The 27,178-nt window shown below is 50.8% G+C and overlaps 1 protein-coding gene across 2 annotated transcripts; it reads right to left on the bottom strand.

Moving 5' to 3' along the window:
- Nucleotides 1-940: 940 nt before the first annotated feature.
- On the bottom strand, nucleotides 941-26,883 carry SART1 (spliceosome associated factor 1, recruiter of U4/U6.U5 tri-snRNP). Of its 2 annotated transcripts, XM_083374191.1 has the most exons (20): nucleotides 26,469-26,873; nucleotides 21,549-21,606; nucleotides 21,118-21,173; nucleotides 19,767-19,893; nucleotides 19,095-19,200; nucleotides 15,309-15,386; nucleotides 13,887-13,986; nucleotides 13,585-13,730; nucleotides 11,753-11,959; nucleotides 11,403-11,521; nucleotides 10,804-10,964; nucleotides 9,041-9,171; nucleotides 8,279-8,449; nucleotides 7,212-7,322; nucleotides 6,347-6,434; nucleotides 6,079-6,169; nucleotides 5,264-5,399; nucleotides 4,619-4,708; nucleotides 1,781-1,902; nucleotides 941-1,178 (listed from the first exon to the last, which is right to left on the bottom strand). In XM_083374191.1, exons 1-20 carry the CDS (start codon nucleotides 26,815-26,817, stop codon nucleotides 1,160-1,162), a joined length of 2,466 nt encoding a protein of 821 aa, XP_083230317.1. In that variant the 5' UTR covers nucleotides 26,818-26,873; the 3' UTR covers nucleotides 941-1,159. The 2 variants fall into 2 exon arrangements, 1 of the variants encoding a protein (XP_083230317.1); XR_014493833.1 differs by lacking the exons at nucleotides 941-1,178; nucleotides 6,079-6,169 and having other exon boundaries at nucleotides 26,469-26,883.
- Nucleotides 26,884-27,178: the final 295 nt, after the last annotated feature.

Here is a 27,178-nt window from a genome sequence, read left to right as displayed (position 1 = left end):
ACTAAATATAAACTGTTGTAAGTCAAGGACCACCAGTAAAAGTTCCTTGCCTTAAGCACTCGTTTAGTGACTGCTCAGTTACAACAGCACTGAAAAAAGTGACTTACGACTGACCCTTGCACTTACAACTGTTGCACACCCCCAGTTGCGTGATCAAAATTCAGGCGCTTGGCCGGCATTTTGCAATGGGAGTCACGTGACCCGCATTTGGAACCTTCCCAACCAGCCTCTGACAAACAAAGAAAGCCGGATTCGCTTAACAGCCATGTGATTCCTTAAGAACAACAGGGATTCACTCATCTGTGGCAAAAGAAAAGATACAAATTCAGGTGCCTCTCACTTCACTGCCTTGCTTAGCAAGGCAGAAATTCTGGCCTACTATTGTGCCACTTGATTACCTGTAGCTTGATGGACAGATATGAGGACCCAGCTGTAAAAAGTTACAAATGGTAGCCGTGGTTTGTTTCTCCCTAGTGCTTCTGAAGAGTAGAATAATTTTCCTGACATTTCTAACACTAGAATTCCTTATATTAGAAGAGAATATTTATAACTCAGGGCTGAACTGTGGGCTCCTTGGTGCTCTGAGAACTTTTTCCTGCAGACGTTTCATTATCCGTTCCTAGCACTGATGGCGTTACCTGATTGGGTAATGAAACGTCTGCAAGAAAACTCCCAAGCTCAAGAGAGCATCGAGGACCCCACATTCCCGTACTGTACTGTATATAAATTCATTTACTGTAGAATGATGTATCTTTGAAACACGATTGGATGTGTTGGCATAATGCTTATTCACGGTTAGGGGAAGCCAGGTTGCAAAAAAAGCTGCAGTTTTCCTTCTTTAACCTCGTAGGAAAAGTCCATTCGATGTATTATTCTCTCCCGCACCCCAAAACTTCAAAATTATTCTACCGCTGGATGCAGAAAGAAAAGGATTCAACAATGAGGTCTCAGCTACTTTTATTACAGCGATTTGGTTTCACATAGGGATATAAAATGTTGCTTAAAAACTCAGGCCCACAACTATGTACACAGAAGAGCAGCGAGTGGAGGCCCAGTGGACGAGACGCCAAACAGAAGCAACAGATGGAGACAATCCTTGCACATCTCGCAAGCAGAACTGCGCCCGAAGCGTTCCCACTGGCAACAGGAAGCTGGTGCTTCACTTGGTGATGGTGTTTCTGGAGAGAAAGAACACAATTAATGAAAGACACGCGAGAAAGTCCTCTCCGCCCACCCAACTGGGAAAAGTCTTTCGGTTGAGTCCTTCTCGGGATGTCCTAACCAGCGGTGTCCAACCTTTGCAATTTTTAAGATTGGTGACTTCAACTCCATGCTGGCTGGGGAATTCTGGGAGTTGGTCCGTAAGTTGTAAAGTTGCTAAGATTGGAAAGCTCTGGTTTAGAACACCGTCCTGAAAGTTGGTGCCCTCCAGGGATGCTGCAACCACACCTGGGGTCTTGGACCAACCAGTGAGGAGCACATTCATCCTCTGGAGATGTAAAGTTAGAGGAATGACTAGAAGAGATGTCAGATGCAAACAGATGTCCCTCAAATTCCTTTTCCTGCAGGGGGGCCTTGTCCAAATTAAAAGGGAGGAATAAACACCAGTTGGCATTGCCTTTCCCCCCATAATCCTTAGCGCCACTCCCCAACGGAAGCAAACACAGGAAGGAACGGTAGAGGACAGCCAAGCAAGCCATTCTGGTGATTTGACTTCAGACAAGACCATCGCATCTCAACCAGCCTCCCCCCCCCAGGCGTGCCCCCCTGACGTCCTTACGCATTCATGCTCTTCCCGCTACCGCTGAGCACGATGTACGGTGTCTTCTGAGCTTTCTGCTTCTCCTGGAGCAAAGCCACCGTGCCCAGCGGGGTGTCACTGGAGCTCATCTTCTTCAAGAGCTGGAAAACAAGGAGAGCAGCCAATATTCTCTGCATCCTGCTTTCCCCTCGCAGCTGGTGTTGACTACAGCAGCGGCCCCCCAGCCTTTCGGGCACCAGGGACCGGTTCCACAGAGAAAGGTTTTTCCCCGGATCGGAAGGATGTGGTTTTGCATACTGCCTGCATCCCACAGATGGGGCTTCGCTTGTTTGCGTGGCCCGGTAGCTGGCATGCCGTGGCCTGATGCCGGCCCACAGATGGGGGTTGGGGACCCATGGACACGCTGTGTCACAGCGTGTAACACAGGAAGGTGAGAAGACGAGCGAAATTGTTTTGCAACGGTCTCCTTCCAGACCGAGGCCCAAACTCCTCAGGGGTGGACTCGCTGCTCTTTGCACCACGTTTTCTCAACCTTTAAACTGTGTGGACTTCAACTCCCAGAATTCCCAAGCCCCCATGCTTTAAAATCTATGGATTTCAATTCCCAGCAATCTGGGACTTGAAGGCCATATACATCTTAAAATTGCCAGTGTTGAGAAACAATGCTCTCTATATCCTATTAAATTTTTTGTGTCTGTAACCTTTAGTTGGACAAAAGGTGGCTGCATTGTAAGGCAAAAACGTGTCAACCCAGGTATCTCAGGGGCTAACTTGACAGAGGGCATCTACAATCTGTGACCCAGGACTCCCAAAGGGAAATCTGGCAAACTGCACTAAGCAGTTTATGATCTAAAAATTATCGTATCATATCACAGCTAGTCCTCGGCTTAGGACCACAACTGAGCCCACAATTTCTGTTGCTAAGCAAGACGGTTGTTAAGTGAGTTTTGCCCCATTTTTACAACTATTTTTTGCACGCCTCTTACATGAATTACTGCAGTTAAGTTAGTCACACAATTGCTAAGTGAATCTGGCTTCCCCATTAATTTTGCTGGTCAGAAGGTCACCACGGGATCATGTGACACAGCGACCATTATAATACGAGCCAGTTGCCAAGCGTCTGAATTCTGATCACACGGGGAGGCTGCAATAGTCTTCAGTGTGAAAGATGGTCGTAGGTTTTTCAGTATCACTGTAACTTTGAACAGAAAGGCTGTAAGTGACATAACTTCTGTATGACACGACACAACAAGCCATAAAACATTTCCTGGGTGCTGATATTTGGCTGTACCACACCGTTCAGCCTGGGTCTACTTTCAAGGCAAGTCCCTCTCGGAATATCGCCCTGAAGTGTTTTTTTTTTTTGTTTTAGGAACTTTTCAAATACACAAGGTTGAAGGGACTGAGGAGTCTGGTAAGGGTAAAAGGTAAAGGTAAAGGTTCCCCCGCACATGCGTGCTAGTCGTTTCCGACTCTAGGGGCCGGTGCTCATCTCCGTTTCAAAGCCAAAGAGCCAGCGCTTGTCCGAGGACGTCTCCGTGGTCATGTGGCCGGCATGACTAGACGCCAAAGGCGCACGGAACGCTGTTACCTTCCCACCGGAGTGGTCCCTATTTTTCTACTTGCATTTTACGTGCTTTCGAACTGCTAGGTTGGCAGAAGCTGGGACGAGTAACAGGTGCTCACTGTTACGCGGCACTCGGGATTCAACCCGCCAAACTGCCGACCGTCTCAGCGTCTCAACCCACTGAGCCACCGCGTCCCTTCTGGTAAGGGAAGTATGTCTAAAAAATGACCCAAGGAGTTTGTCAGGTTTTTTTATCTGATTAGCTCACTACTGGTCCTCGCTCTTGGGGGGCTGCCCTCCGCTTCCAGTGCACCCTGTCTGGAATAGCCCGCTCGGGGCACCCTAACCCTGTCCCGTGGTTTGGAGAAAGCCCTCATATAGGTGGCTGCTTCATCAGGCCACAAAATCAGTCACGCTGGGCTGCTCCCTCTGCCGTGGGATGGTGCTTCCCCTTTGTAGTTAAGGGTTCTTCTACTCCTAGTGGCTCAAAGTTGCTTTTCAATGAGCAACTGGACTTCCTAATTCTTTTCTCCCTCTTTTGCTTGAAAAACGTTTCGCTTCTCATCCAAGAAGCCTTCAAGGAGAAAAAATAAATAAAGTCTGGTTGCTTTTTAAAAAGAGCACCTTTGGGACAACCGTGGCCTGGATGGCTGAGAAGCTCCAGAAACATGGGCCGCTGACGCTTAGCGGCTTTTAATAGTTGTAGTGCTTAGATTAATGGTCTCTCTTAATCTGAATTTTTTTTTTGGCCTTTGGTATTGTCCATGGGGTTTTGGACAGTACCAAAAGGCACACACACACACACAAAATCAGATTAAGAGAGACCGTTAATCTAAGCACTAAAACTGTTAAAAGAGATCCACCCTGACTGCTCTTTAGAAGGCCAGATCCTGAAGCTAAAACTCAAATCCTTTGGCCACCTCATGAGAAGGAAGGACTCACTGGAGAAGAGCCTCATGCTGGGAAAGGTGGAGGGCAAGAGAAGAAGGGGACGACAGAGAAGGAGGTGGCTGGATGGAGTCCCTGAAGCAGCAGGCGTGAGCCTAAATGGACTCCAGAAGATGGTAGAGGGCAGGAAGGCCTGGAGGAACGTTGTCCATGGGGCCGCGATGGGTCGGACACAACTTTGCAATGAACAACAATCTGAATTTTTGAAGCTGAGAATGGTTCTCTGTTCGAAGCCATCTTCAACTAGAGGGTCTGTCTGGATGAAGGGATGGATGAGACCGGCCTCTCAACAAAAACACGCCAGGGGACCTCCCCCGCCCCTCCCTCCCCCCATCACTCACCGCCTCCTCGTCCAGTTTCTTCATGCGCCGTTCGGTCTTCATCTTCCCGGACCCCTTGCCGTGGAAGCGGTGAGACAGCTGGCGGAAGGCCTGGGACACCAAGACCCCCAGTTAAAAGGCAGACAGATGACCCCCCCCCCTTCTCTATAGGGTGGGCACTGAGGCAAAGGGAGGCGGCTACGTGGTGACGGGGTGAATTTGGTCTTAAGGGTGAAGGCCAGAAACCAGGAGATGGGGAGTTCTAGTCCTGGCTTAGGTCTGAAAGACAGCTGAGTGGCTTTGGGCCAGTCAGCAGGAGACCTGAGTTCTAGTCCTGGCTTAGGCCTGAAAGCCAACTGGGTTGATTTTGTAGGGAAAATAAACAGGAGGAAGCAGCATTAGGTGTGTCTGCTGCCTTGAATGAGTTGGGAAGTAACAAAAGGCAGAATAAAAAAAAATCAAAGAATAAATAAACAAGACAGGCAGCTCCAATCCATTTTCATCTTTTAAAGAGGTATCCATGAAGTCTTAAAAACATCTGATTCTTACAATAAGAGTGGACTCATTTGGAATAATAATAAAAATAGCAGGATTAGCAGTAGCAACCGTTAAGTCCACTCTCCTTTGGAAGAGAGCGGTGGGGGTGGAGGTGGGTGTCCCCAGTACCTCCTTGGGGGTGAGTTTGCGCCCCGTCTCGTCCACGTATTCTATCTTCACGTCTGGTTTGTAGCCATCTTTTTCCTTGAAGTCCTGCGTGAATCCCCGATATTCCTCCCGCCGGCTGTACTTGTCGTCAATGGCCCTGGGGTGGGACGAGAGGCAGCCGTCTCACCTCCCTTGGCCATCCCATTGGCTTAGCCCCCCCACTCCCCAGATACACTTTTTGTTTTTATAAGACATTACAGGGAGTCCTCGATTTATGACAACAATTGGGAAGAAACTTTCCTGTTGCTAACCAAGGAGGTTAAACTGAGCCACACCTGATTTTACAACTTTGTTTAATATGTTGTGGAGCGAGTCACTGCAGTTGTTAAATATCTCTCTCTCTCTCTCTCTCATACACACACAGAGCATCCCTCTCTCTCTCTCATACACACACACACACACACATATAAGAGGAGAGAGAGAGAGAGAGAGAGAGAGAGAGAGAGAGAGAGAGAGAGAGAGAGAGAGAGAGAGAGAGAGAGAGAGAGAGAGAGAGAGAGAGATGCTGCAACCCTGCTAAATACCTGCTGGTTGCCAATCCTCTAACCTCATCATGGCAGACTGTGGGGATGCTGCATCCAGTGTGAGTATGAGGACCAGTTGTAAGTCCCTTTACTCACTGCTGTTTTAAGTGGAGGACCTCCTGTTATTAAAGCTTCTCCTGGTCCAGCCAGGACCATCTGGGCACTAAACTTGACTTCTGATTTAGTATTTGTCTCCGGTGTAGAAGTGCTCAATATGCTTGCGAACGACCGCCCTCCCCTTTGCCCACTTACATCTTGTCCTCAATGCAATAAACGGCCGAGGGCAGCGACTTGTTCGGGGCCTTCACCCGTGCCACCTTCTGCACCGTGGTCTCTAGCAAGCCTGAAGAAAGACGCAGGGAGAGGGGCAGCCTGTAACCCACACCTCCAGCACCACGTTCACCAGGAAAAGGTATCTGCAGCTCTAGGAAGGGCTGAGGGAAGCCAGGGACCCTCCTGGTCTGAACCCAGGGCACCATCGTGCTGAGGACGGGGGGGGGGCGATCAGCTCTCTGCTTACCTTTGTTCTGGCACAGCATCAAGGCAGCAGCCAGACCCCGGTTGACGATGGGTTCCTCATCCAAGATGGTGGTGGAGGAGGTGGAGAACTGCACACCAGAGGGAGACAGGTTTGGTCAGCGGTATAGCCCTTCAAACAAGCCAACATCAACCTCCAGATTTCCTTGTCTGGCTGGACCGTGGCTGAGGATTCCGAGTGGAAGCTGTCAAGTTTCCGACGTACGGGCTTTTCAAGTGACTCCGAGGCATTGTTTACCTTAAAAGTCCTTTATTCAGCCTAATACACCGGCAAATGCTTGCTCGAAGCAAGCTGGAATCTGAAATCTCCGCCCCCTTGCACAATATATTAAAACACAATTCTCCGCCTTTCTAATTTTGTCATTAATCACATTCTCCAATTAATTTAAAGAATCGGTTTCCCTTCCGTTAGAAGACCCGCCAAAGCCTTATCCTCTTAGTGAGATGGCCTTGAAAAGTGCAATCCTACTCATCCCCCCTCCTAACCCTAAACTAAAACAATACACAAGTCTTAAAAGCAACACACAAGTTTAACATATGAAATAGCTACTTCTTCATCTCTTGTCAAGTAAGAACATTCCATGTTAGCAGCGTTGACGGAAGCCGTGCATCTGAAGCAGCATTTCTCAAACTCGGCTACTTGAAGATGAGTGGACTTCAACTCCCAGAGTTCCCCTGGCAGCAGAGAACTCTGGGAGTTGAAGCTTACCCATCTTCAAGTGGCTGAGACGGAGAAAGAAGTGATGTACAATCTAGCGTAGTGTTTCTCATCGTGACAGCTTGAAGACAAGTGGACTTCAACTCCCAGCCATCCTTTGAGACACCCCACCCCCGGGAGTCCTACTTACATCCTGCTGGTTCTTCTCTTCATCCAGGTTGACCGTGCTCCAGCCAATGTTCTCCTCGCCATCTGAGTCAGAGCCTCCGGTGGCTGACCTCTCGTCGTCACGTTCAAAGTCCTGAGAGATTGGGGGGAGGGGGGGGAAAGAAGGGAGACATGAGGAAGGATTGTCTGGATGTGAGGACCACCCCGACTGGCCACGCAAGAAAACCACCGTTCCTCCAAAGAGCCAGATACCCCAGATCTTGAAAAGCTAGCTCAATGTTTCTCAACCTCAGCAGCTTTAAGGTGGGTGGACTTCAACTCCCAGAATTCCCCAGCCAGCATGGGAATTGAAGTCTACCCATCTTTAACTGGTCAAGGCTGAGCAACACCGCTGTAAGGTAAAAGGCTAGGAGTCTCAAATCATGTCCTTAAAGCAAGACAGACACAGACTCACACACAAAACACACGGCCGAGTCTTTTACTTTTATTTATCAAACTTAGAAATCTCCCGTCTCCCTCACAGAGGGACTCTGGACTCGGCCATCCTCGTTTTGGAGGTACAGATACTCCTCAAAGTACAAGCACAACTGGGACCGGAATTTCCAAATTTAGTTATTAAGCGAATCGTGTCTGTTGTTACGATCCCCTTTAGCCTCCCTTGTCAAGTGGATTGCTACGGTTGTGAAATGAAGTCAGGATGCAAAGAGAGATCGTAAGACACCCCCCCCCCCGCGCCCGGGGACGCTGCAACTGTCTTGAATACATGCCGGTTGGTGAGCACCCGATCATGTGACCGTGGGGGGACGCAGCAAGGGTTGCAAATCACATTTATACAGCAGCCCGTCTCACAGCCAGCGTCAGCAGCCAGTGCAGCTTCCCCCAAGAGAGGCGACGACGTGTGTAAACACAGGCTTGCGCGAAACTGCCGGGAACGGCATTCTGAACCAACTGGAGCTTCCAGATCCTTTCCAAGGGCAGCCCCGTGTACAGCGCATTGCGGTAATCTAGACGGGAGGCGACTCCCGTGGGGATGAGTGTGACTAATGCCGCTCCTCTCAAAAAGGTACCCCCCAGCCCAGAAGGTTTTACCAGGAGTTCCTCCTGCTCCTCCCGGTTCCCGGCCAGCCCGTACGTGGGGATCTCCCCCAGCGTGCGGCAAAATTCAGAGGTGGCGTTGAAGACGATGGCCCCCTTCTTCTCCAGCTCAGCGTCGTCCTCCTGGCTCCGGCTGCGGCCCAGGCTCCGCACGATCTCCACCACCTGAAAAGGCCAGGAAGGGGGTTGAGAAGGGTCAGCCCCGGGGGGGGGGGGGGAATCAAACAAGGCTGTCAACGCTGCAAACATTGGCATGCTTTCGCACTGAGAGTATAAGAAGCAGCCTTTTGTTTAAACTGCTTCGCTTTGAATCTTGAAGGGAGGGAAATCTCTTGAGAAGAATAGCCACGTACAGAACAGGGAGTGAAACTAATACATAAAACTAATGGGACAATGTGATTTATGACGTGTAGATAAGGGGGGGAATTGTGTGTGTGTTACGATGGGTTTGGGGGGAGGAGATTTCAGATTCTGACCCCCCTCCACGAGTGCCGATGTTTCGTTTCATTATTAAGACTTTTTAGATAAACAATGCCTGCATTTTGTTTGAACTGCCTCATTTATCGGAACCGTGACATCTGACCTTGCTTAACCAACAGGCCCTACCGACCCTTGGGTCAGGCTGAAATGTTGAGAGAGGGGCTGGGGACCAGCGGGAGGGGACAGCCGCTCCACCCTGCCCCCCTTCGCATTGCAAAGGCCCCAGCGACTGCCCCACCTGGGGCCAGGCCTCTGCCCTTCCTTGCATGCCCCCACCTTTTCACCACTGTCCTTCAGCTGCTGGATCTGCCTCAGCTTCCGCCCCTTCTCCAGCTGTTTCTGCAGCTCCATCTCTGCCTCGTCTTCCTCCAGGACAGGCGGAGAGTCTGGGCCTGGCCTGGCATCCTCTGGCCACACAGGGGAAGACAGTCCGGTTTTAGCAGCTCTTTGAACTCCACTCTCCTCTCTTCAGCCCTCCAGGATCACCCCTTTGAGTCCAGGCCTGACCCAGGATCCTCGTTGGCTTAAACACCAGCAGTGCTCAACGCCAGGGAGGAAATGGTGGGGTCCCTGGTGCTCCTTGAGCTTGGCTGCTTTCTTGCAGACATTGCATTGCCCAACTAGGTAACATCATCAGTGCCATATCTATATCTACATTTATTAGCTTGCCCTGCCAGTATTGGGGTGGGGGGGTAGTTTTCTCCTTGGTGGTTCCTTGTTCAGGGTACTGTTTTCTGCCTGTTTTTGTTGTTGTTGTTAGTTGCAAAGTCGTGTCTGACCCATCGCAACCCCATGGACAACGTTAAAGGCCTTCCTGTCCTCTACCATCTTCTGGAGTCCCTTTAAGCTCAGGCCTCCTGCTTCAGTAACTCCATCCAGCCACCTCATTCTCTGTCATCCCCTTCTTCTCTTGCCCTCAATCTTTCCCAGCATGAGGCTCTTCTCCAGTGAGTCCTTCCTTCTCATTAGGTGGCCAAAGTCTTTGAGTTTCCACTTCAGGATCTGGCCTTCTAAAGAGCAGTCAGGGTTGATCTCCTCTAGGACTGACCGATTTGATCGCCTTGCAGTCCAAGGGACTCGCAGGAGTCTTCTCCAGCACCAGAGTTCAAAGGCCTCCATTCTTTGGCGCTCAGCCTTTCTTATGGTTGAACTTTCACTGCCATACATTGCAACTGGGAAGACCACAGCCTCGACTATACACACTTTTGTTGGCAGGGTGATGTCTCTGCTTTTTAGTGTGCTGTCTAGATTTGCCATGGCTTTCCTCCCCAGCAGCAAGCGTCTTTTAATTTCTTGGCTACAGTCCCCGTCTGCGGTGATCTTGGAGCCCAGGAAAATAAAATCTGTCACTACCTCCATTTCTTCCCCATCTATTTGCCAGGAATTGAGAGGGCCGGATGCCACGATCTTGGTTTTCTTAATGTTTAGTTTCAACCCAACTTTTGCATTCTCCTTCTTCACCCACAACAAGAGGCTCTTTAGTTCTTCTTCACTTTCTGTCATTAGAGTGGTATTATCTGCCTGTTTGTCTGGTGCTAATCCCTGCTTATCTAGGCGTGGATATTTCTGGTCTGATGATGTTACCTAGTTGGATAATGAAACGTCTGCACAAAGACAAGCGACCTCCGGAGGCACCAAGGTTCAACCACAGAGATTGTCTTCTACCGAAAACAGGAAACTGCTCGGTCCCTCCTTCCTTCCCACCCACATCAATTAGCATCATCACCATCATCACAATAGCCTTTAGACTTATATACCGCTTTACAGTGCTTTACAGCCCTCTCTTAAGCAGTTCACAAAGTCAGCTTCTTGCCCCCAACAATCTGGTCCTCACTTTACCGACCTTGGAAGGACGGAAGGCTGAGTCGACCTTCAGCCAGCCATAATCAAACTGCTGGCAGCGGGCAGAGTCAGCCTGCAACACTGCCTTCTAACCCCTGTGCCACCGCGGCTCTTACATCCAGACTGAATGCATCCCCACTCCAGGTGCCAGCTTGGTTCCCCAAGCGTTTTAATTTTAGGGATCCAGCGATCCTCACCATCCTCACTGCTGATCTCCATTTTTTCTACCCGGATGTCATCTGACTGGATCAGCTGCTCTCCTGCGCCATTTCTCCTGCTGACCAGGGATCCCTCCTCTTCTTCCTCCTCCTCCTCCTCCTCCTCTTTCACAGCCCGCCGTTTACCTCGGCCCCGGGTCCTAGGGAGGCAGGAGAAAGTGGGTCAGACCGGACAAGAAGGGGAGGGTCCATCTGAAGAAACTCCCCTCTTAGGATCAAGAGGGGGCTGGGCTGGGCTGAGGCCCTAACACCTTAACTGCGACCCACCCTGGCTCAGGAGTCTGTGTGAACACAGCTCCTGGGATCGCGCATCCCTCTGCGCGTGAGGGAGAGAATGGCACAGAGGCACCACTGTCCCTTTCTGGGCCAAAGAGACTGGAAACGCAGGGCTGGGAGGACAGCCGCCCAGGGTCGAGTCTGGCCTGTTTAGCAGAGATGAGATGATCTTGTAGTCCAATAGTACAAACTCGAACACGGGTCAAGTCACAAAATGGGAGTGGGATTTCAAAGCAGCAGACCCCGGGGCCGTTCCTCTACCTCCCACCCCGCCCCCAGGCAGCCATGTGGCTGACCCTGACCTGGACCCGAAATCCCGCTCGCTGGTTTCCATGGCGAGAAGCAGCAAGTCGTCGGCCTTCACCAGCTTCTCCTTCTTGCGTATCTTCTTCACCCGTCGCCTCGTCTTCTTGAAAGTGGTCTGCAGGCCGGAAGGGAGGGGGCAAAGGCGGGCTAAGAGTCCGGCAGGGGGGTCCTGGGGCTGAGCCCACTGCCACCAAAAACAGCCCCACTGGCACCCGCCTCCCAGCCCCTCCAAGGTAGGAAACTCCCCCCATCTAGGCCGGAGCCCTTCCCCCACCCCAGGGCTTTTCCTCCGACTGTCATCCTCTGGGGTTTGCCTCCCCCAGCGCGGGGGTCTCACCCACCCTACCATCTCTTCTGGGGTGTAGTACTCCGAGGCCAGGCGGAGGCTGGGCAGGTCCAGCGAATGGGCCCGAGTCTGCAGGCTGTCCCGGATGCTCTGCAGCTCCCGTTCCCGAGAGCCGTCCGCCATGCCCACCGCGTCCAGCTTGAAGGATTTCTTCTTCTCCCCTTCGATCTCTTCGTCGTACTTGGAGAGGACCCCCTTGTGCTTGAACTGAGGGCAGAAAGTGAGGGTCACGGGGGGGGGGGGACACACTCAAGGCCACCAGCCGGGCTCTGCCTTTTCGCCCCAACCATCTGGCTGCAAAAAAGGCGGCTTGGCTGGAGACGCAGGGCTTTGGCTGGGCTGACCCAGCTGATCCAGCCAGACAGCACAATTTGCAAACCCCAAATTAAACAACCCAGGTGCCAGAACCCATTCCTATTTCATTTCTATTTCTATTTCATTCCACCTTTTCCTGGGTTCTGTCGTATTCCCAAGGGGGAGGGGGGGATGTGCCTGCAGGGCTGTTACTTCCGCTTCCTCCATTCGCTACCATGTAATCCTTTACTTCGTTTATTGGGTCTGTGTCCTCGACCCAATGCTGAAATGCAACAACTTGTTTCCTGCGTTCTCTCTCTCTTGCTCTCTGAACTCTTACCTTTAAAATGGTCAGTTAAGAACAAAGGAGGCAATAAGGAATGCAACCTCAGTGCCCGGTTTATGTCTGCGCTCTCAGAGGAAGGTGTGAAGAAGCCGCCGTCGCTGCGTGAGCTGGAGACGGGCCGATGTTATCTCCCAGGTTCCCACAACGGACTTAACATTTGGGGATTGGCCATCCCACATCGGGCGGTTGATCTATGGGGTGCGGTCCGGTTTGGGCACACGGTAATCTACTGCGCTGCATGGGAAATCTCAGATCCTGTCTATTATGCCTGCCATCACCTACTCTTAATAAAAGTTCCTGTTTGGAAGAAACTGTTTCCAAGAGCTTTCTTAAGATGTGGGTTTGAAGTGGGACCTGACACCATGTTATGTGCAACAATGAATGCTGGTCTGTCCCATTGGAGCTGGCAGACAAGAGCTTGCTGTGGGTTCCCTCTGCCGGGGGCTTGCATTTGAGCCCAGGCTAATTCTGCCAACTGTCAGCAGTTCGATCCTGACCAGCTCAAGGCTGACTCAGCCTTCCATCCTTCCGAGGTGGGTAAAATGAGGACCCAGATTGTTGGGAAGGGCAAGAGGCTGACTCTGTAAACTGCTTAGAGAGGGCTGTAAAGCACCGTGAAGCGGTATATAAGTCTAAGGGATATTGCTATTGCTTTTTCTCCTTCCTTCCTTCCTTCCTTCCTTCCTTCCTTCCTTCCTTCCTTCCTTCCTTCCTCCCTCCCTCCCTCCCTCCCTCCCCCTCCCTTTCATGGTACGCAATGGTTAGAATGCAGCATTGAAGGCTGACTCTGCTGTCAGCAGTTCGAACCTGACCACCTCAAGGCTGACTCAGCCTTCCATCCTTCCGAGGTGGGTAAAATGAGGACCCAGATTGTTGGGAAGGGCAAGAGGCTGACTCTGTAAACCGCTTGGAGAGGGCTGTAAAGCACTGTGAAGCGGTATATAAGTCTAAGGGATATGGCTAGTGCTATTTGGCAGATGGCAGGTGTGCCTTCTCTGCTATGGCATCTGCCTTATGGAAGAAACTCTCTCTCTCTCTCTCTCTCTCTCTCTCTCTCTCATCTGTCTGGGGAATTCTGGGAGTTGAAGTCTTGAAATCTTCAAGTGGCCAAGGTTGAGAAACACTGCTCTACACCGGCAAATGTCTTGAAGCTGCTGGGGACCCCAGGAAAAGAACCGAGAGAGAGACTTACAATCACCATGTCGTCCACGCTCTCCTCTTCTTCGTAAGGTTTGTACTCCGGCTTCTTCTTGCGCAGCTCCACGTTCTTCTTGGCCTTCTCCCTGTCCACCATGTTGACGTTGACCAGCACATCGCCCCCCTCCTCCTCCAAGACGCCTAAAGGAATGCCAGTGGTCAGCTGGAGGAAAGCTACTGGGGGTGGGGTGGGGGGAAATGCTGCTCCTCCACAGGGACTGGCACCCAAAACCAGGTGCCAGGCCTGAAGGGTCAGCTCTGGAGTGGGGGAAGGCGACACCTCTTCTCAGTTCCTACCTTTGTCTTTGAGGGTCAGGACGACGGTCTCTCCTTCCTGGAAGGAATCAATGGTGTGCTCCACGGTGAGGCCTTTCAGATCCTGGGCGCTGTAGCCCACCTGTTGGGAGCCACAGAGCAGAAACAGGCCTCAGAAACAGGAAACTCCCAGCTCTGGGAAGGCTAGAAATGGCAGTTGCAAATCGGGGGCGCTGCCGAAAAGAGGCCCCCAAAAGATGCGTCCTTCAGCAGGAAGAATGCGGGTTGTTTTATTGATGTTGGCTAAATGAATAGTCTTTGTTGGCCAAGCGCGATTGGACGCACGAGGAATTTGTGTCTGGCGCACAAACTCTCAGTGTACATGCAAAGAACAAAGGAAAGAGGAGAAGCATAATAGCGATACAGCCCTACCACGTATGGTAAATATCCTTAGGAATAAGACAGTGATGGCGGGGTGGGGGGAGGGGGAAAACTTGTCTTTTTGTCTTGTAAAAGGTCAAGGTTCCCCCGCACATGCGTGCTGGTTGTTTCCGACTCTAGGGGCCAGTGCTCATCTCCGTTTCAAAGCTGAAGAGCCAGCGCTTGTCTGAGGACATCTCCGTGGTCATGTGGCCGGCATGACTAGACGCCAAAGGCGCACGGAACGCTGTTACCTTCCCACCGGAGTGGTCCCTATTTTTCTACTTGCATTATTACGTGCTTTCGAACTGCTAGGTTGGCAGAAGCTGGGACGAGTAATAGGCGCTCACTCTGCTACGCGGCACTCAGGATTCGTCCCGCCAAACTGCCGACCTTCTGATCGACAAGCTCAGTGTCCTAACCCACTGAGCCACTGCATCCCTTTGTGTCCTGTACCCCGCCTTAACTATTTTTACAAATGGCTCAAGGCAGCAAACATATCCAATGTTCCTCCCTATTTTGCCCACCACCACAACCCCGTGAGGGGTTCTCCACGCCTAACAGGTGATTGCAGAGGCCATTCTGAGGCCTCCTATTTAAAAGCACCTCTGAAGTGGCTCAGGGCTGCCCTTCCGTCGTCCCTCGGATCCCGCGCGGGCAGCAAGAACCAGGCAACCCTTCAAGGAATTCCCCTTTTTTTGCAGAGGTGCGAAGGCAAGCAACATAGGGACCGAAAGTCAGTCCGGATTTCATCATGGTCGCTAAGCGCGTCACCTGGCTTGATTTTACAGTGCTCGCAAAGCCTGTCACTGTGGTCCTTAAGTGAGTCATGTTGTAAGCCAAAGGGACACAAATTGCAAATTGCCAGGTACCCCAAATAGGATCGTGCACACCACAGGGGCCCTGTGTGCGTAGGTCGTGTGTGTGTGTGTGTGTGTGTGTGTTTGTGTGTGTGTGTAAACTTTGAGGAAGGGTTGCAAGTAGCTCCCTCTCCTGGGCACCACTGAGGGCATCCGGCAGGGCTGCCCCCTCCCCCCTCCTCACCTTCTTCTGCTGCCCAAATTCCTCCTCCACGAGGCTGCTGATGCCGAACTCCTGGTCCATCTCCTCCAAGAGCTTGGCCTGTTTGAGGAAGGAAGGAAGAGGTCACAACACGGGCGACGCTCCCAGCCTCCTGAGACAGGTGTCACGGAGAGTCCTTGACTTATGACCACAGTTAGGACACCTGTCACTGATCCATGCGGTCAAGAGAGTCATCATCTGAGCGTAACCCAATCTTATTATCCCCCTTTTTGGGGCCACAATCATTAAGTGAATCCTGCCAGTCGCTCAGTGGGCCTTGGTGGAGCAGTGGGCTAATGCCTCCTTAAGGAACACCAGCTGCCTGCACTTAGTGCAGGTTCGAGTCTCACCAGGCTCAAGGTTGACTCAGCCTTCCATCCTTCCCAGGTAGGTAAAATGAGGACCCAGATTGTTGGGGGCAATTAAGCTGACTTTGTAATAATGCCGCTTGGGGTGCGTGTGAAAGCCCTAATAAGCAGGCATATACATAGAATGAAGGCTACTGCTAAGCTTGTAAGCCGCCCTGAGTCTTCGGAGAAGGGCGGGATATAAATGGGATTAAAAAAAAAAACATGCAGTCGCTAAGGAAAGCCAGCTTCGCCCCTGGACTTGTCAGCTTGTCAGAAGCTGGCTGGGAAGTACATAAACGGCGATCAGGTGACACGGGGATGCTGCAACCGTTGTAGATCCACGCGGTTGCCAAGGGTCGGAAGTTTGATCACATGGCCTCAGGGATGCTGCAATGGTCGTTAAGTGTGAGGACTGGTCATAAATCACTTTTTTCAGCATCGTCGTAACTTCGAACAGTAGCTAACTGAACGGTCACAAATCAAAGACTGCCGGCGGGCGTTTAATTTGGGGAAATGCCATACAGGCAGTCCTCGAACTTACAACGGTCCATTTGGTGACCATTCAAAGTTACAGCGGCACTGAACAAAGTGACTTATGACTGTTTACAACCGTCGCAGCATCCCTGTGGTCACGTGATCAGAATTCAAGAGGCATGGCAACTGGCATGTACTTATGACGGTTGCAGTGTCCTGGGGCCACGTGATCCCCTTTTGCGACCTTCTGACAAGCAAAGTCGGACAAAATCGCTCGGATTCGGACCGGTCTGGACTCTGACTGGGCAGAGTCTGACGATCAGGACACTGGCGGTCTTGTCGATATCATCTGGGAGGAGTTTGATTCTGTGACTCCGGAGGAAGTGGACAGGATCATGGGGAGGCTGAGCACCACCACGTGTTTATTGGACCCGTGCCCTTCCTGGCTGGTCTATGCAGCCCGGGAGAGGACACGCAGCTGGTTCCAGGCAGTTATATCGGCTTCTCTGAGTGAGGGTTGCTTCCCCGCCGTCTTGAAAGAGGCGGTGGTGAGGTCTCTCCTCAAGAAGCCTGCCTTGGACCCAGCTGTATTAAACAACTTTCGTCCTGTCTCCAACCTTCGCTTTCTTGCGAAGGTTGTTGAGAGTGTGGTGGCGCATCAGCTCCCTCTGGTCCTGGATGAAGCGGATTATCTGGACCCCTACCAATCGGGTTTCAGGCCCGGGCACAGCACGGAGACGGCATTGGTCGCGCTGGTGAATGATCTCTGGAGGGCTCGGGACAGGGGATATTCCTCTGTTCTAGTCCTATTAGACCTCTCGGCGGCTTTCGATACCATCGACCATGGTATCTTGCTGCGGCGTCTCAGGGGATTGGGAGTGGGAGGCACAGTTTTACAGTGGTTCTCCTCCTATCTCCGGGGACGTTCGCAGTCGGTGTTGGCAGGAGGACAGAGGTCGACCGCGAGGTCTCTCATTTGTGGAGTTCCTCAGGGGTCGGTCCTCTCGCCTCTCCTGTTCAACATCTACATGAAACCGCTGGGTGAGATCATTCGTGGCTTTGGAGTTGGGTATCATCAGTACGCTGATGATACCCAACTTTTCCTTTCGACCCCAAACCACCCCAGTGATGCCCTCAACGTGATGTCCCGGTGCCTGGAGGCGGTTCGGGTCTGGATGGGGAGGAACAGACTCCAACTCAACCCCGACAAGACTGAGTGGCTTTGCATACCTTCATCCCGGGTTTATTCGGATGTTCCACCTTTGGCTATGGGGGGTGAACTATTACCCCCCATAGATAGGGCTCGCAACTTGGGAGTCCTCCTAGATTCACGGCTCACCCTGGAAGACCATATAGGAGCTGTGACTAGGGGGGCCTTCGCCCAGGTTCGCCTGGTGCGCCAGTTGCGGCCCTATCTTAGCCGGGATGATTTGTGCACGGTCACTCATGCGCTCGTGTCCTCTCGTCTAGACTACTGCAACGCTCTCTACATGGGGCTGCCCTTGAGGACCACCCGGAAGCTCCAACTGGTACAGAATGCAGCCGCGAGAGTTGTGTTGGGAGTCTCCCGATACTCCCACGTTACACCGCTGCTCCGTGAGCTGCATTGGTTGCCAGTTGTCTTCCGGGTGAGATTCAAGGTACTGGTAACGGTGTTCAAAGCACTCCATGGCATGGGGCCGGAGTACCTTAGGGAACATCTGCTGCCGGCATCAAGCTCCCTGCGCCCTGTGCGTTCCCACAGAGAGGGCCTCCTCAGGGTGCCACCGATCAGAGAATGTCGATTGGTGGTCCCCAGGGGGAGATCCTTCTCTGTGGGCGCTCCGGAGCTGTGGAATCAGCTACCGGTAGAGCTCCGGATGGCGCCCGATCTTCGCTCCTTTCGTCGCGATCTCAAGACGTTTCTGTTTGCTCAAGCCGGCCTAGCCTGATGGGGATTGGTGGGGTTTTTATTCTTGTGTTTTAATTTTAATTTGGTGTATTAGAACTTGATTCCAACTGTTTTAATATGGGCAATTATTTAATCTTGTTTTAACATTTGTATTTAGTATTTTATTCTGCCCTGTGAACCGCCCTGAGTCCTCAGGGAGAAGGGCGGTATATAAATATTATTAAATTAAATTAAATTAAATTAAAGTGAATGGGGAAGCCAGATTCACTTAACAGCCGTGTGAGTAACTAAACTGCAGTGATTCACTTAACAACTCTGGCAAGAAAGGTTGTAAAGTGGGGCAAAACTCACTGGGCAACTGTCTCACTTAGCAGCGGAAATATTGGGCTCAGTTGTAAGTTGAGGACTACCTTGCAGAACAGGGGTCTCCAGCTCTGGCAACTTTAAGATGTGTACACTTCAACTCCCAGAATTCCCCAGCCAGCAATGCTGGCTGGAGAATTCTGGGAGTTGTAGTCCACACGTCTTGAAGCTGCCAAGGTTGCAGATCTCTGCCATAGAACAGGGGTCCCGAATCTGTGGGCCGCGGCCCAGTAGTAGGCCATGGCCTACTGGCCACTCGGCCGCGGGACAGGCTGGCCAGTGTGCGTGTGTGCACGCACACACCCTCACTTGTGCAAGCGCTGTCGCTGCAGGGTGCAAAAACAAGCTGCCACACCGCAGGGCGCAAAAACGAGGCACTGCCGTGCTGCAAGGCACAAAGACAGCCGCTGCCGTGCCACGCAGAAACAAGACAAGGTGCCATGCAAGAACAGGGCAGGGCTAGTGAGTAGCACGCATGTCATTTGCGGCACCCATGTGCCCGTGGCCCCGTGCTCATGTGCGCGCACGCATGCATGCAAAATGCTTCCCCCTCCCTTTTCCTCCGGCCTGCCAACCAACAAAGGTTGTCTGGCACAGAACCCAGAATCTAGTCCAACCCCTGTGCTCAAGGCCGGAGGCCCCATCTTTCCTTGAGACCCTCCAGTGATTGAAAAGCCCAGCGGCACTGACCCTCTTCTCCGCCATCTCTTTCTCCAACTGCAGCTTCCGGCTCCTCTCAATCCAGGCAGCCGTGTCGTCCAGCCAGGGGTCATCTTCTCCGAGGGACTTGACTTTGCTAAAGAGACAAAAAAGGCAGGCCCCTTATAGACAGCTCTGCTTCCTGGGACCGAGATGATCAGGCAGATTAGAATTCAGGGCAAGCAGATCAGTATAAGAAACCACACATACAGAGTTGGCCCAACACAGGCAGTCCTCGGCTTACGACAGTTTGTTTAACAACCGTTCAACGTTACGATGGCCTTATGGCAGTTCCCCCCACTTACGACCGCTGTGGCATCTCCACGGTCACGTGATCAAAATTCGGGCACTTGGCAACTGACCGGGGTTTATGACGGTTGCCGTGTCCCGTGGCATCCCCCTTTTGTGACCTTCTGGCCAGCGAAGTCAACGGGGGAAGCCAAATTCACTTAACCACCGTGTCGCTAACTTTAGCAGCGGCAGGGATTCGCTTAACAACCGGGGCAAGAAAGGTCGTAAAACGGGCACCGCTCACTTAACAAACGCCTCGCTTAGCCACGTAAGTCGTGAGCTCAATTGTGGTCGTAAACCGAGGACCGCCTGTGATTAAGAAGCTGTTTTCGAACGGTCCCACGGTGAAGAGAGAAAGAGTGGAAGGGCTACCCTAGTTTCTGGTTCAAAAGCCGCTTCTCCTTGGCAGCGGCTAATTTCTCACGGATGTCCTCGCGTTGTCTGAGGGAAATCGGGTTGATGACCTCCGCAGCCACCGGGTCCTCCTTGCTGCCGGTCTCTGCAAGGTGAGAAGACAGTGTGGATGCCAACACTTTGCTCTCTTGTAGACCAGCCTAGATGAGCACTAAAGGGACCTAAACTCAGTCTTGTCCAAACTCCACAAGTCGCAAACACACGAGCGGAAAGCTGCGGCTTCCAGGTCGGCTAAAGGACAAAATAAGCCAACCAAACTCTTTATTTTTATAGCAGCCGTCTCTGCAGACTCTTCGCCCACGGCACTTTTTGTCTACTATAGAGAGCGTCCTCTCGTACGGTATTGTGGTTTGGTGTGCTGGTCTGACAGCCGCGGATAGGAAGGCATTACAGAGGGTGGTGAGCACAGCACAAGACATGGTGGGCTGTCCCCTGACACCACTGGATGACCTCGCCAGGGCCCGCTGCCTTGGAAGAGTGAGGAAAATTCTCAGGGATGACTCACACCCTGGTCGGTACCTCTTTACTCTCCTACCGTGGGGTAGGAGATACAGGAGTATAGCCAGCCGTACCAACAGGCTGAAGAACAGCTTTTATCCGTGGGCTGTCAGGCTTTTGAACGGGAAATAATTTTATAAACTTTATGCATGATTGACTTGCGAGGCCGGTGCGTTGTGCAATTAGCTCAGAGGGTGTAACAAGGTGGAGGGTTTGTGTCACTGTGAGTTGTGGGGGGGGGCACGAAGGGAGGCTCAGCCAATCTCAGTGTATACATGGTTGTAGTTTGACAATAAAAGGTTCACTCAAGCAAGGAAGCCAGTCTGGGCTTAGTTGCTTTGTGAACTCAGCTCGACTCCTGCGCTGCAGGGCAAAGAGCTCAGGTGTGCATTGAACAGAAAAACTGGATAGGGAGAACTCCAAGCGTCTCCCAAGAGTCGAACCGCCGTGCCCTGCTTTTCTTCCTTGCTGTTTCCCTTGAAAGCGGGCGCTTAAAAAGGAGAACGCTGGCAATTCTAGAAGCCACCGATTCATTTCACAAGGAAAGCAATTGTTGGTAAGCGGGATGAAGTGGTCCAGCCCAGACCCAAAACCGTTGCCAGTTTAGAGAGAAAACATTATAAATAGCTGCTGAAAAAGCAGAGAAAATATCCCATGAAACACTTCCTAACAAGCTTTAAAAGAAACACTTTTCCTGTCACACAGTAATAAGTCAGCCACGCTCCATCTTGGGTTAGATGAAATAACACAAGTTTGTCACAGCGGTCTGAGGAACCTAAGGCTCCATGGCAAAGGACAGGAGGCAACGTACCTTTTTTGACTGTGTTGATCTCCAGAGGCTTCAACCCAAGTTTTGCTCGAAGTTTACTATTGAGAGAGAAAAACAACAACACTATCAGTGCTAGGATGGCTGGGGGGAGGGGGCGGGTGGTGTTTTGTCTCTGAAAATCAAAGAGTATAAGACCATTCTTGCAGCCTTTTGGAAAAAGGATTGAGCTTGGAAGTGGAGAGCATTTTTGCTTCGCTGCTTTTCCCAAGTGCAGACAGCAACCTCTGCTCCTCTCTTCCCTTCCCATCACCACCCACTGAACCCCAGGCCAATCCAGTCCTGAAGCCAGATGTGAATTTGCTACCTGATCCCTGAAGCCCTCGCAGCTTGCACAGGGATTAGCTACAAGAGGGATTTCAGAGATACACACCTGGTTGGAATCCCATATTTCCCAATGAATTTCATTCACTCACTTTGTCTCCTCGATGCTGAGCGAAGCGTCTCCTCCGGAAGAAGACTTTGAACTAGCAGCTGTTTGGGAATGAAAACAGGGAGAGAATTAGTAACGCTGAGTTACTAACGTTATGAGTTGGGAACAATCTTACGGGTTTTGCACAACTTTGATAGCCAAAACAGTCAGATTTCAGCTCTTTGGGGACCAAGGATGGGATGTTTTGAGAATTATCTAGTCTGGAGAGAAAAACAAAATGCTTGCATAGTTGGCAACTTGGAATACGTCCACCAAGGAACTCATACTGAAACAGGCATCGTAGCTGAGAAATTACAATGCAATTTGAATATCCAATTTTAAAAGCTAGGAACATTCCCTCTTCAGCAATCTCTTAAACAGTTTAATTAATTTACTACTAGATCCAGCACACCAGAGTTTGATTGCACACACAGATTCTCTCAAATTCACTTTGGCTGTCGATTTAGATCTTGCAGTATAAGCTGGAATTTTTGCAGCAGCAAATGCTTTAAGGCAGCGTTTCCCAACCTTAGGAACTTGAAGATGCGTGGACTTCAACTCCCAGAATTCCCCAGCCAGCTATGCTGGCTGGGGAATTCTGGGAGTTGAAGTCCACGCATCTTCAAGTTCCTAAGGTTGGGAAATGCTGCTTTAAGGTGACAAAGGCAAACTCACTGATTGAAAACAACTCCCTCCCAAAACTGGGAGGGGGCGGGGCTTCACAACCCACGAACATGGCTGGCTCAGGAATTCTGGGAGTTGAAGTCCACAGGTCATAAAGGGGCTATAGCTGGCCCACCCTTAGTGACAAACGTTTCTTCCCCCAACTTCCTCTGAGCACAGTCTCACCATCATATGACTTAAAAGCAGTTTCCTATTATGGGGTTTGGCTCATGGGGGAAAGATAAATATCTGCCACCATCATTTTTAATGTAAAAAAAAAAGTTTTTAATATAATATACAACAGAGTCAAGCGCAGGCAGTCCTTGACTTAATACCACAATTGACCCCCAAATTTCTGTTGCTAAAGCAAGACAGTTGCTAAGTGAGTTTTCCCCCCCATTTTACAACAGTTAAGTGAATTACTGCAGCTGTAAAGTTAGCAACATGGTTGCTGAGTGAATCTGGCTTTCTCATTCGCTTTTCTTGTCGGAAGGTTGCAAAAGGGGATCAATTGACCCCGGGATACTGCAACTGCCATAAGTAAATGCCAGTTGCCAAGCATCCAAATTCCTGATCACATGACCATGGGGATACAGCAACGGTTGCAAGTGTGAAAAACAGTCGTAAGTCACGTTTTTCATGGCCGTGGTAGCTTTGAACAATCACGAAACAAACTATTTTAAGTTGAGGACTACCTGTAACATCCTGGAATATTGACAAGATAGCTCAATTCACTTTAACCTCCAAATTAATCCAGCTCATCCAAAGTACAGGAACCCTCTGGAAAATGGGAGCAAATCCTGACGCCACCAGTCTTTAAAGCCATAAAAGCAAGTCCTGGGAAAAGGAGGGGAAGGAGAGCCTTTTGGGATTCAAAATGCCAGGCGCTTACGTGCGTCCCCTTTGCCTGGTCAATAATTCATGAACCTCTTTAAATACAAAGGCATCATGAAGCCATCCCCGAGACGAGATTCCCAACAGCTGATTCTCTGAAAAAGGTGAGACTTCAGCAAGTAGTTGGAGAAAGACGGCTCTGCTAGGAATGAGCATGTGCACAAATAAAATCAGTCCAGGAAGCTTGTGACTCAGTGTTGTGGGAACTCGAGCCAGAGCTGGACACGACGTTACGCAATTCAGGCACCGCATATGATGTGAATGCAATGATGCTATAGGGCTAACCCAAATTTTAAGATTAAGCCTGTGGTATGAATTTTATGACTTTTCTTGCCACGGTTGTTAAGTGAATGACTGCAACTGTTAGTTCAGGGGTAGGCTTAGGAATTCTGGGAGTTGAAGTCCACGAGTCATGAAAGAGCCAAGGTTGCCTAACCCCTGTGTTAGTTAGTAAGTTAGTAAGAAGTTATTGAGTCTGGCTTCCCCATTAACTTTGCTTGTCAGAAGGTCGCAAAAGGGGATCACGGGACCCTGCAACCGTCTTAAATACAAGCCAGTGGCCAAGCATTTTAATTCAGATCATGTGACCGTGAAGATGTTGCAATGGCTGTGTGAAAAATGGTCATAACTCGCTTTTTTCAGTGCTGTGGTAACTTTGAACAGTCCCTAAATGAACAGTTGTAAGTCAAGGACTACCTGTACACCCCAGGTGTCACGGTTCTGATAAATAAGACAATTCAAACAAACTGCAGGCATATTATTTATCAAAAAAGTCTTAGTAATGAAACGAAACATCGGCACTCATGGAGGGATGCCAGAATCTGAAATCTCCTCCCCCCCAAACCCATCACAACACACACACAATCCCTACCCTTATCTACACGTCATAAATCACATTATCAAATTAGTTTTACATATGAGGTTTCACTTCCCATTCTGTAGGCGGGCTTTTGCAATCTTCTCATAACTTCTGGGTGATTTTCTCCCTCCCAAATGAAACAATTAAAGTAACAAGCTGTCTCTTATATTGTCAGTGCAAAAACATGTCAATGTTTGCAGCATTGACACCACGATGATCAGTGGTGATTTATTTACTAAACTCATGCACAATGATTCCAAGCAATGTACAGCAATAAAAAACCACAATCCACCACCACCCCCACATTCACCTGCCTCTTCCATCCCATAGTGGCAACATACATAATCAAACAAGTCAGTTGACTGGCTCTGTGTCAACCAGGTGTGTGTTGCTGCTGACAGAGACCTATCTTTGGTGGGGCTTTTGTGAAAAGTAACAAGATGGGGGCCATCTTATCTCTGGGGGAGTGATGTGCCACTGCAGAGAAGACCTTTTTTCTTGTCCGATCAGATGTGTTAAGAGATGGGACCCTCAACACACCCTGCCTTCAGGCACAGGTGGGCCAGGTGTAGGAGGCAGTTTGTCAAATGGCCAGGCTATGTAGGACTTTAAAACTGATAATTAGCACCTTGAATGGTACCCAGAAGCAAGCTGGCAGCTGCCTCCAAAGAAGTGACAAACATGCAAATTTGGACTCACACAAGACTATGCAGGATGCTGCATTTTGAGCTGACTGAAGCTTCCAGATACTCTTCAAGGGCAGCCCCAAGTAGAGCACATTACAATAGTCCAAATGAGAGATCCTGAGAATGACCCATTGGTCCAACTAAGTGTTACAGCTAAAGCACTTTCACCTACAAGTACAGTAAAAGCTTTCTACATGCCTCATATGCATGAGAACACTCTTCCCCGCAAGTCAGCCAGTTCATTCACGTGTTAGCACAACTGGAGAGCAGCCAAATCAACATGCAAAAACTAACAAGTGTTGTTGTTGCTGTTGTTAGTTGCGAAGTCGTGTCTGACCCATCGCGACCCCACGGACGATGTTCCTCCAGGCCTTCCTGTCCTCTACCATCTTCTAGAGTCCATTTAAGCTCACGCCTACTGCTTTAGTGACTCCATCCAGCCACCTCATTCTCTGTCGTCCCCTTCTCTTGCCCTCCACCTTTCCCAGCATGAGGCTCTTCTCCAGTGAGTCCTTCCTTCTCATTAGGTGGCCAAAGTATCTGAGTTTCAGCTTCAGGATCTGGCCTTCTAAAGAGCAGTCAGGGTGGATCTCCTCTAGGACTGACCGGTTTGTTCGCCTTGCAGTCCAAGGGACTCGCAGGAGTCTTCTCCAGCACCATAGTTCAAAGGCCTCAATTCTTTGGCGCTCAGCCTTTTTTATGGTCCAACTTTCACGGCCATACATTGCAATTGGGAAGACCATAGCCTTGACTATACGCACTTTTGTTGACAGGGTGATGTCTCTGCTTTTTAGTGTGCTGTCTAGATTTGCCATGGCTTTCCTTCCCAGGAGCAAGCGTCTTTTAATTTCCTGGCTGCAGTGCCCGTCTGTGGGGATCTTGGAGCCCAGGAAAATAAAATCTGTCAAGAGGGTTATAAACCTAATAAATCACATATAACAGGTGACAATTTTGATTGTCCCCTTAGACAAAGCAGGGCTGAGCAGGGCTACACAGAAGCTATTTGGATAAGAAAATGTAGGTAGGTCTTAACTTAATAATTCATTTAGTGACTATTTGAAGTTGCAACCGCATTGAAAGAAATGACCGTTTTTTACAGTTACGACCATTGTAGCATCTACACGGTCAGGTGAACAAAATTCAGATGTCTGGCAGCTGACTCATATTTATGACGGTTGCAGAGTCCCGGGGTTACATGATCCCCTTTTGCAACCTTCTAACAGTAAAGTCAATGAGGATTCACTTAACAACTGTGTTATCAACTTAACAACTCCAGTGATTCACTTGACAACTGCAGTCAGAAAGGTCGTGAAATGGAGCAAAACTCACATAACTGTCTAGGTTAGCAACAAATTTTGGGCTCAATTTTGGCCATTGACAACTACCTGTAGTTATTGAGATGCAGGTAATCCTCAACTTACCACCATTTGTTTAGCAGCCATCGAAAATTGCAAGGGCACTAAAACCAGCGACTCACCATTGGTCCTCACACTTGCAACCTTCACAGCATCCCCCTGGTCATGTGATCAAAATTCAGCCACTGGGCAACCGGTTCATATTTACTACGAGGGTCGCGGAATCCAAAGATCCCACGATCCCCTTTGGCGACCTGCTGGCCAGCAAAGCCAAAGGGGAAGCCGTGTTATTAACTGAACAACCGCAGTGATTCACTTAACAACCGTAACCAGAAAGGTCGTCAAATGGGGGCAAAGCAACTGTCTCGCTTAACCATCGAAGTTTTGGCCTCAATTGTGATCGTAAGTCGAGGACACCCGCCCGCCCGCCCCCCCTGCGAGGTAGGCCACCCCGTCCCCCTCCGCACCTGCTCCCTGGCCGCTCTCGTGCCCGTCGTCCCGCTTCTCCCGCTGGCTCCGCCGCCCCGTCTCGCCGTCCTGCCCTCCGGAGGCGGCGGCGCTGCCGCGGCTGCCCCGGGTGGCGGCGGAGGCCTCATCGCCGCCGCCCCGCCGCCCGCTCCGTTCGCCCCGGCTCCGGCTGCGCTTGCTCCGCCGCTCGCCGCCGCCGCCGCCGCGGTGCTTGTGCTTCTTGTGCTCGCGGTGGCGGGACGAAGAGGAGGAGGAGGCGGCGCCGGCGGCAGAGGAGGAGGAGGCCGCGGGCGGCGCGGCGTCTTCGGAGGCCTCGCTGCGGTCGCGGTGCCGCTTGGAGGAGCCCATCGCGAGAAAATGGCGGCTCCCCCGGCGGAGGCCCCGCAGAACGGCGCTTCCTCGTTGCCGGCGGTCCACTTCCGGGGCCAGAGTCGCACTTCCGGTCCGTGCGGAAAACCGTCCGCCGGCGGCCTTGGTCTCTTAACCGTGGGTTCCCGGGGAAGACTTCGTGCCTTCTCGCTGCTTCTTAGTCTCCGCTGAGCGTTTTGGGACAGGCGGGAGGATTTTCTTCCTGCTTTAGGAGGAAGCTGGGATATTATCTTAACCTGTCTTCCATTTTCATTCCCTCTTTTGCATCGTTCTGAATTCGGACTCTGAATTAAATACATTGAATTCCAACTCTGTTATTCTCTATTCTCTATACTTGAGT

This window comes from Vipera ursinii, assembly GCF_947247035.1.
Source record: "Vipera ursinii genome assembly, chromosome: 15".
Classification (NCBI taxonomy): Eukaryota; Metazoa; Chordata; class Lepidosauria; order Squamata; family Viperidae; genus Vipera; species Vipera ursinii.
The sequence above is the reverse complement of the archived record's forward strand: the minus strand, read 5'-3'. Positions and strand labels throughout refer to the sequence as shown.

Bases quoted from the DNA above. Each gene is read 5' to 3' on its own strand.
- SART1 (XM_083374191.1), bottom strand. From the start codon at position 26,817: ATGGGCTCCTCCAAGCGGCACCGCGACCGCAGCGAGGCCTCCGAAGAC. The intron at 11,522-11,752 runs GTAGGGTGGGTG...TCCGGCCTGCAG, and splicing joins ACTACACCCCAGAAGAGATG to ACCACTTTCAAGAAGACGAG. The intron at 9,172-10,803 runs GTGAGGATCGCT...CTGTGTGGCCAG, and splicing joins GGAGATCAGCAGTGAGGATG to AGGATGCCAGGCCAGGCCCA.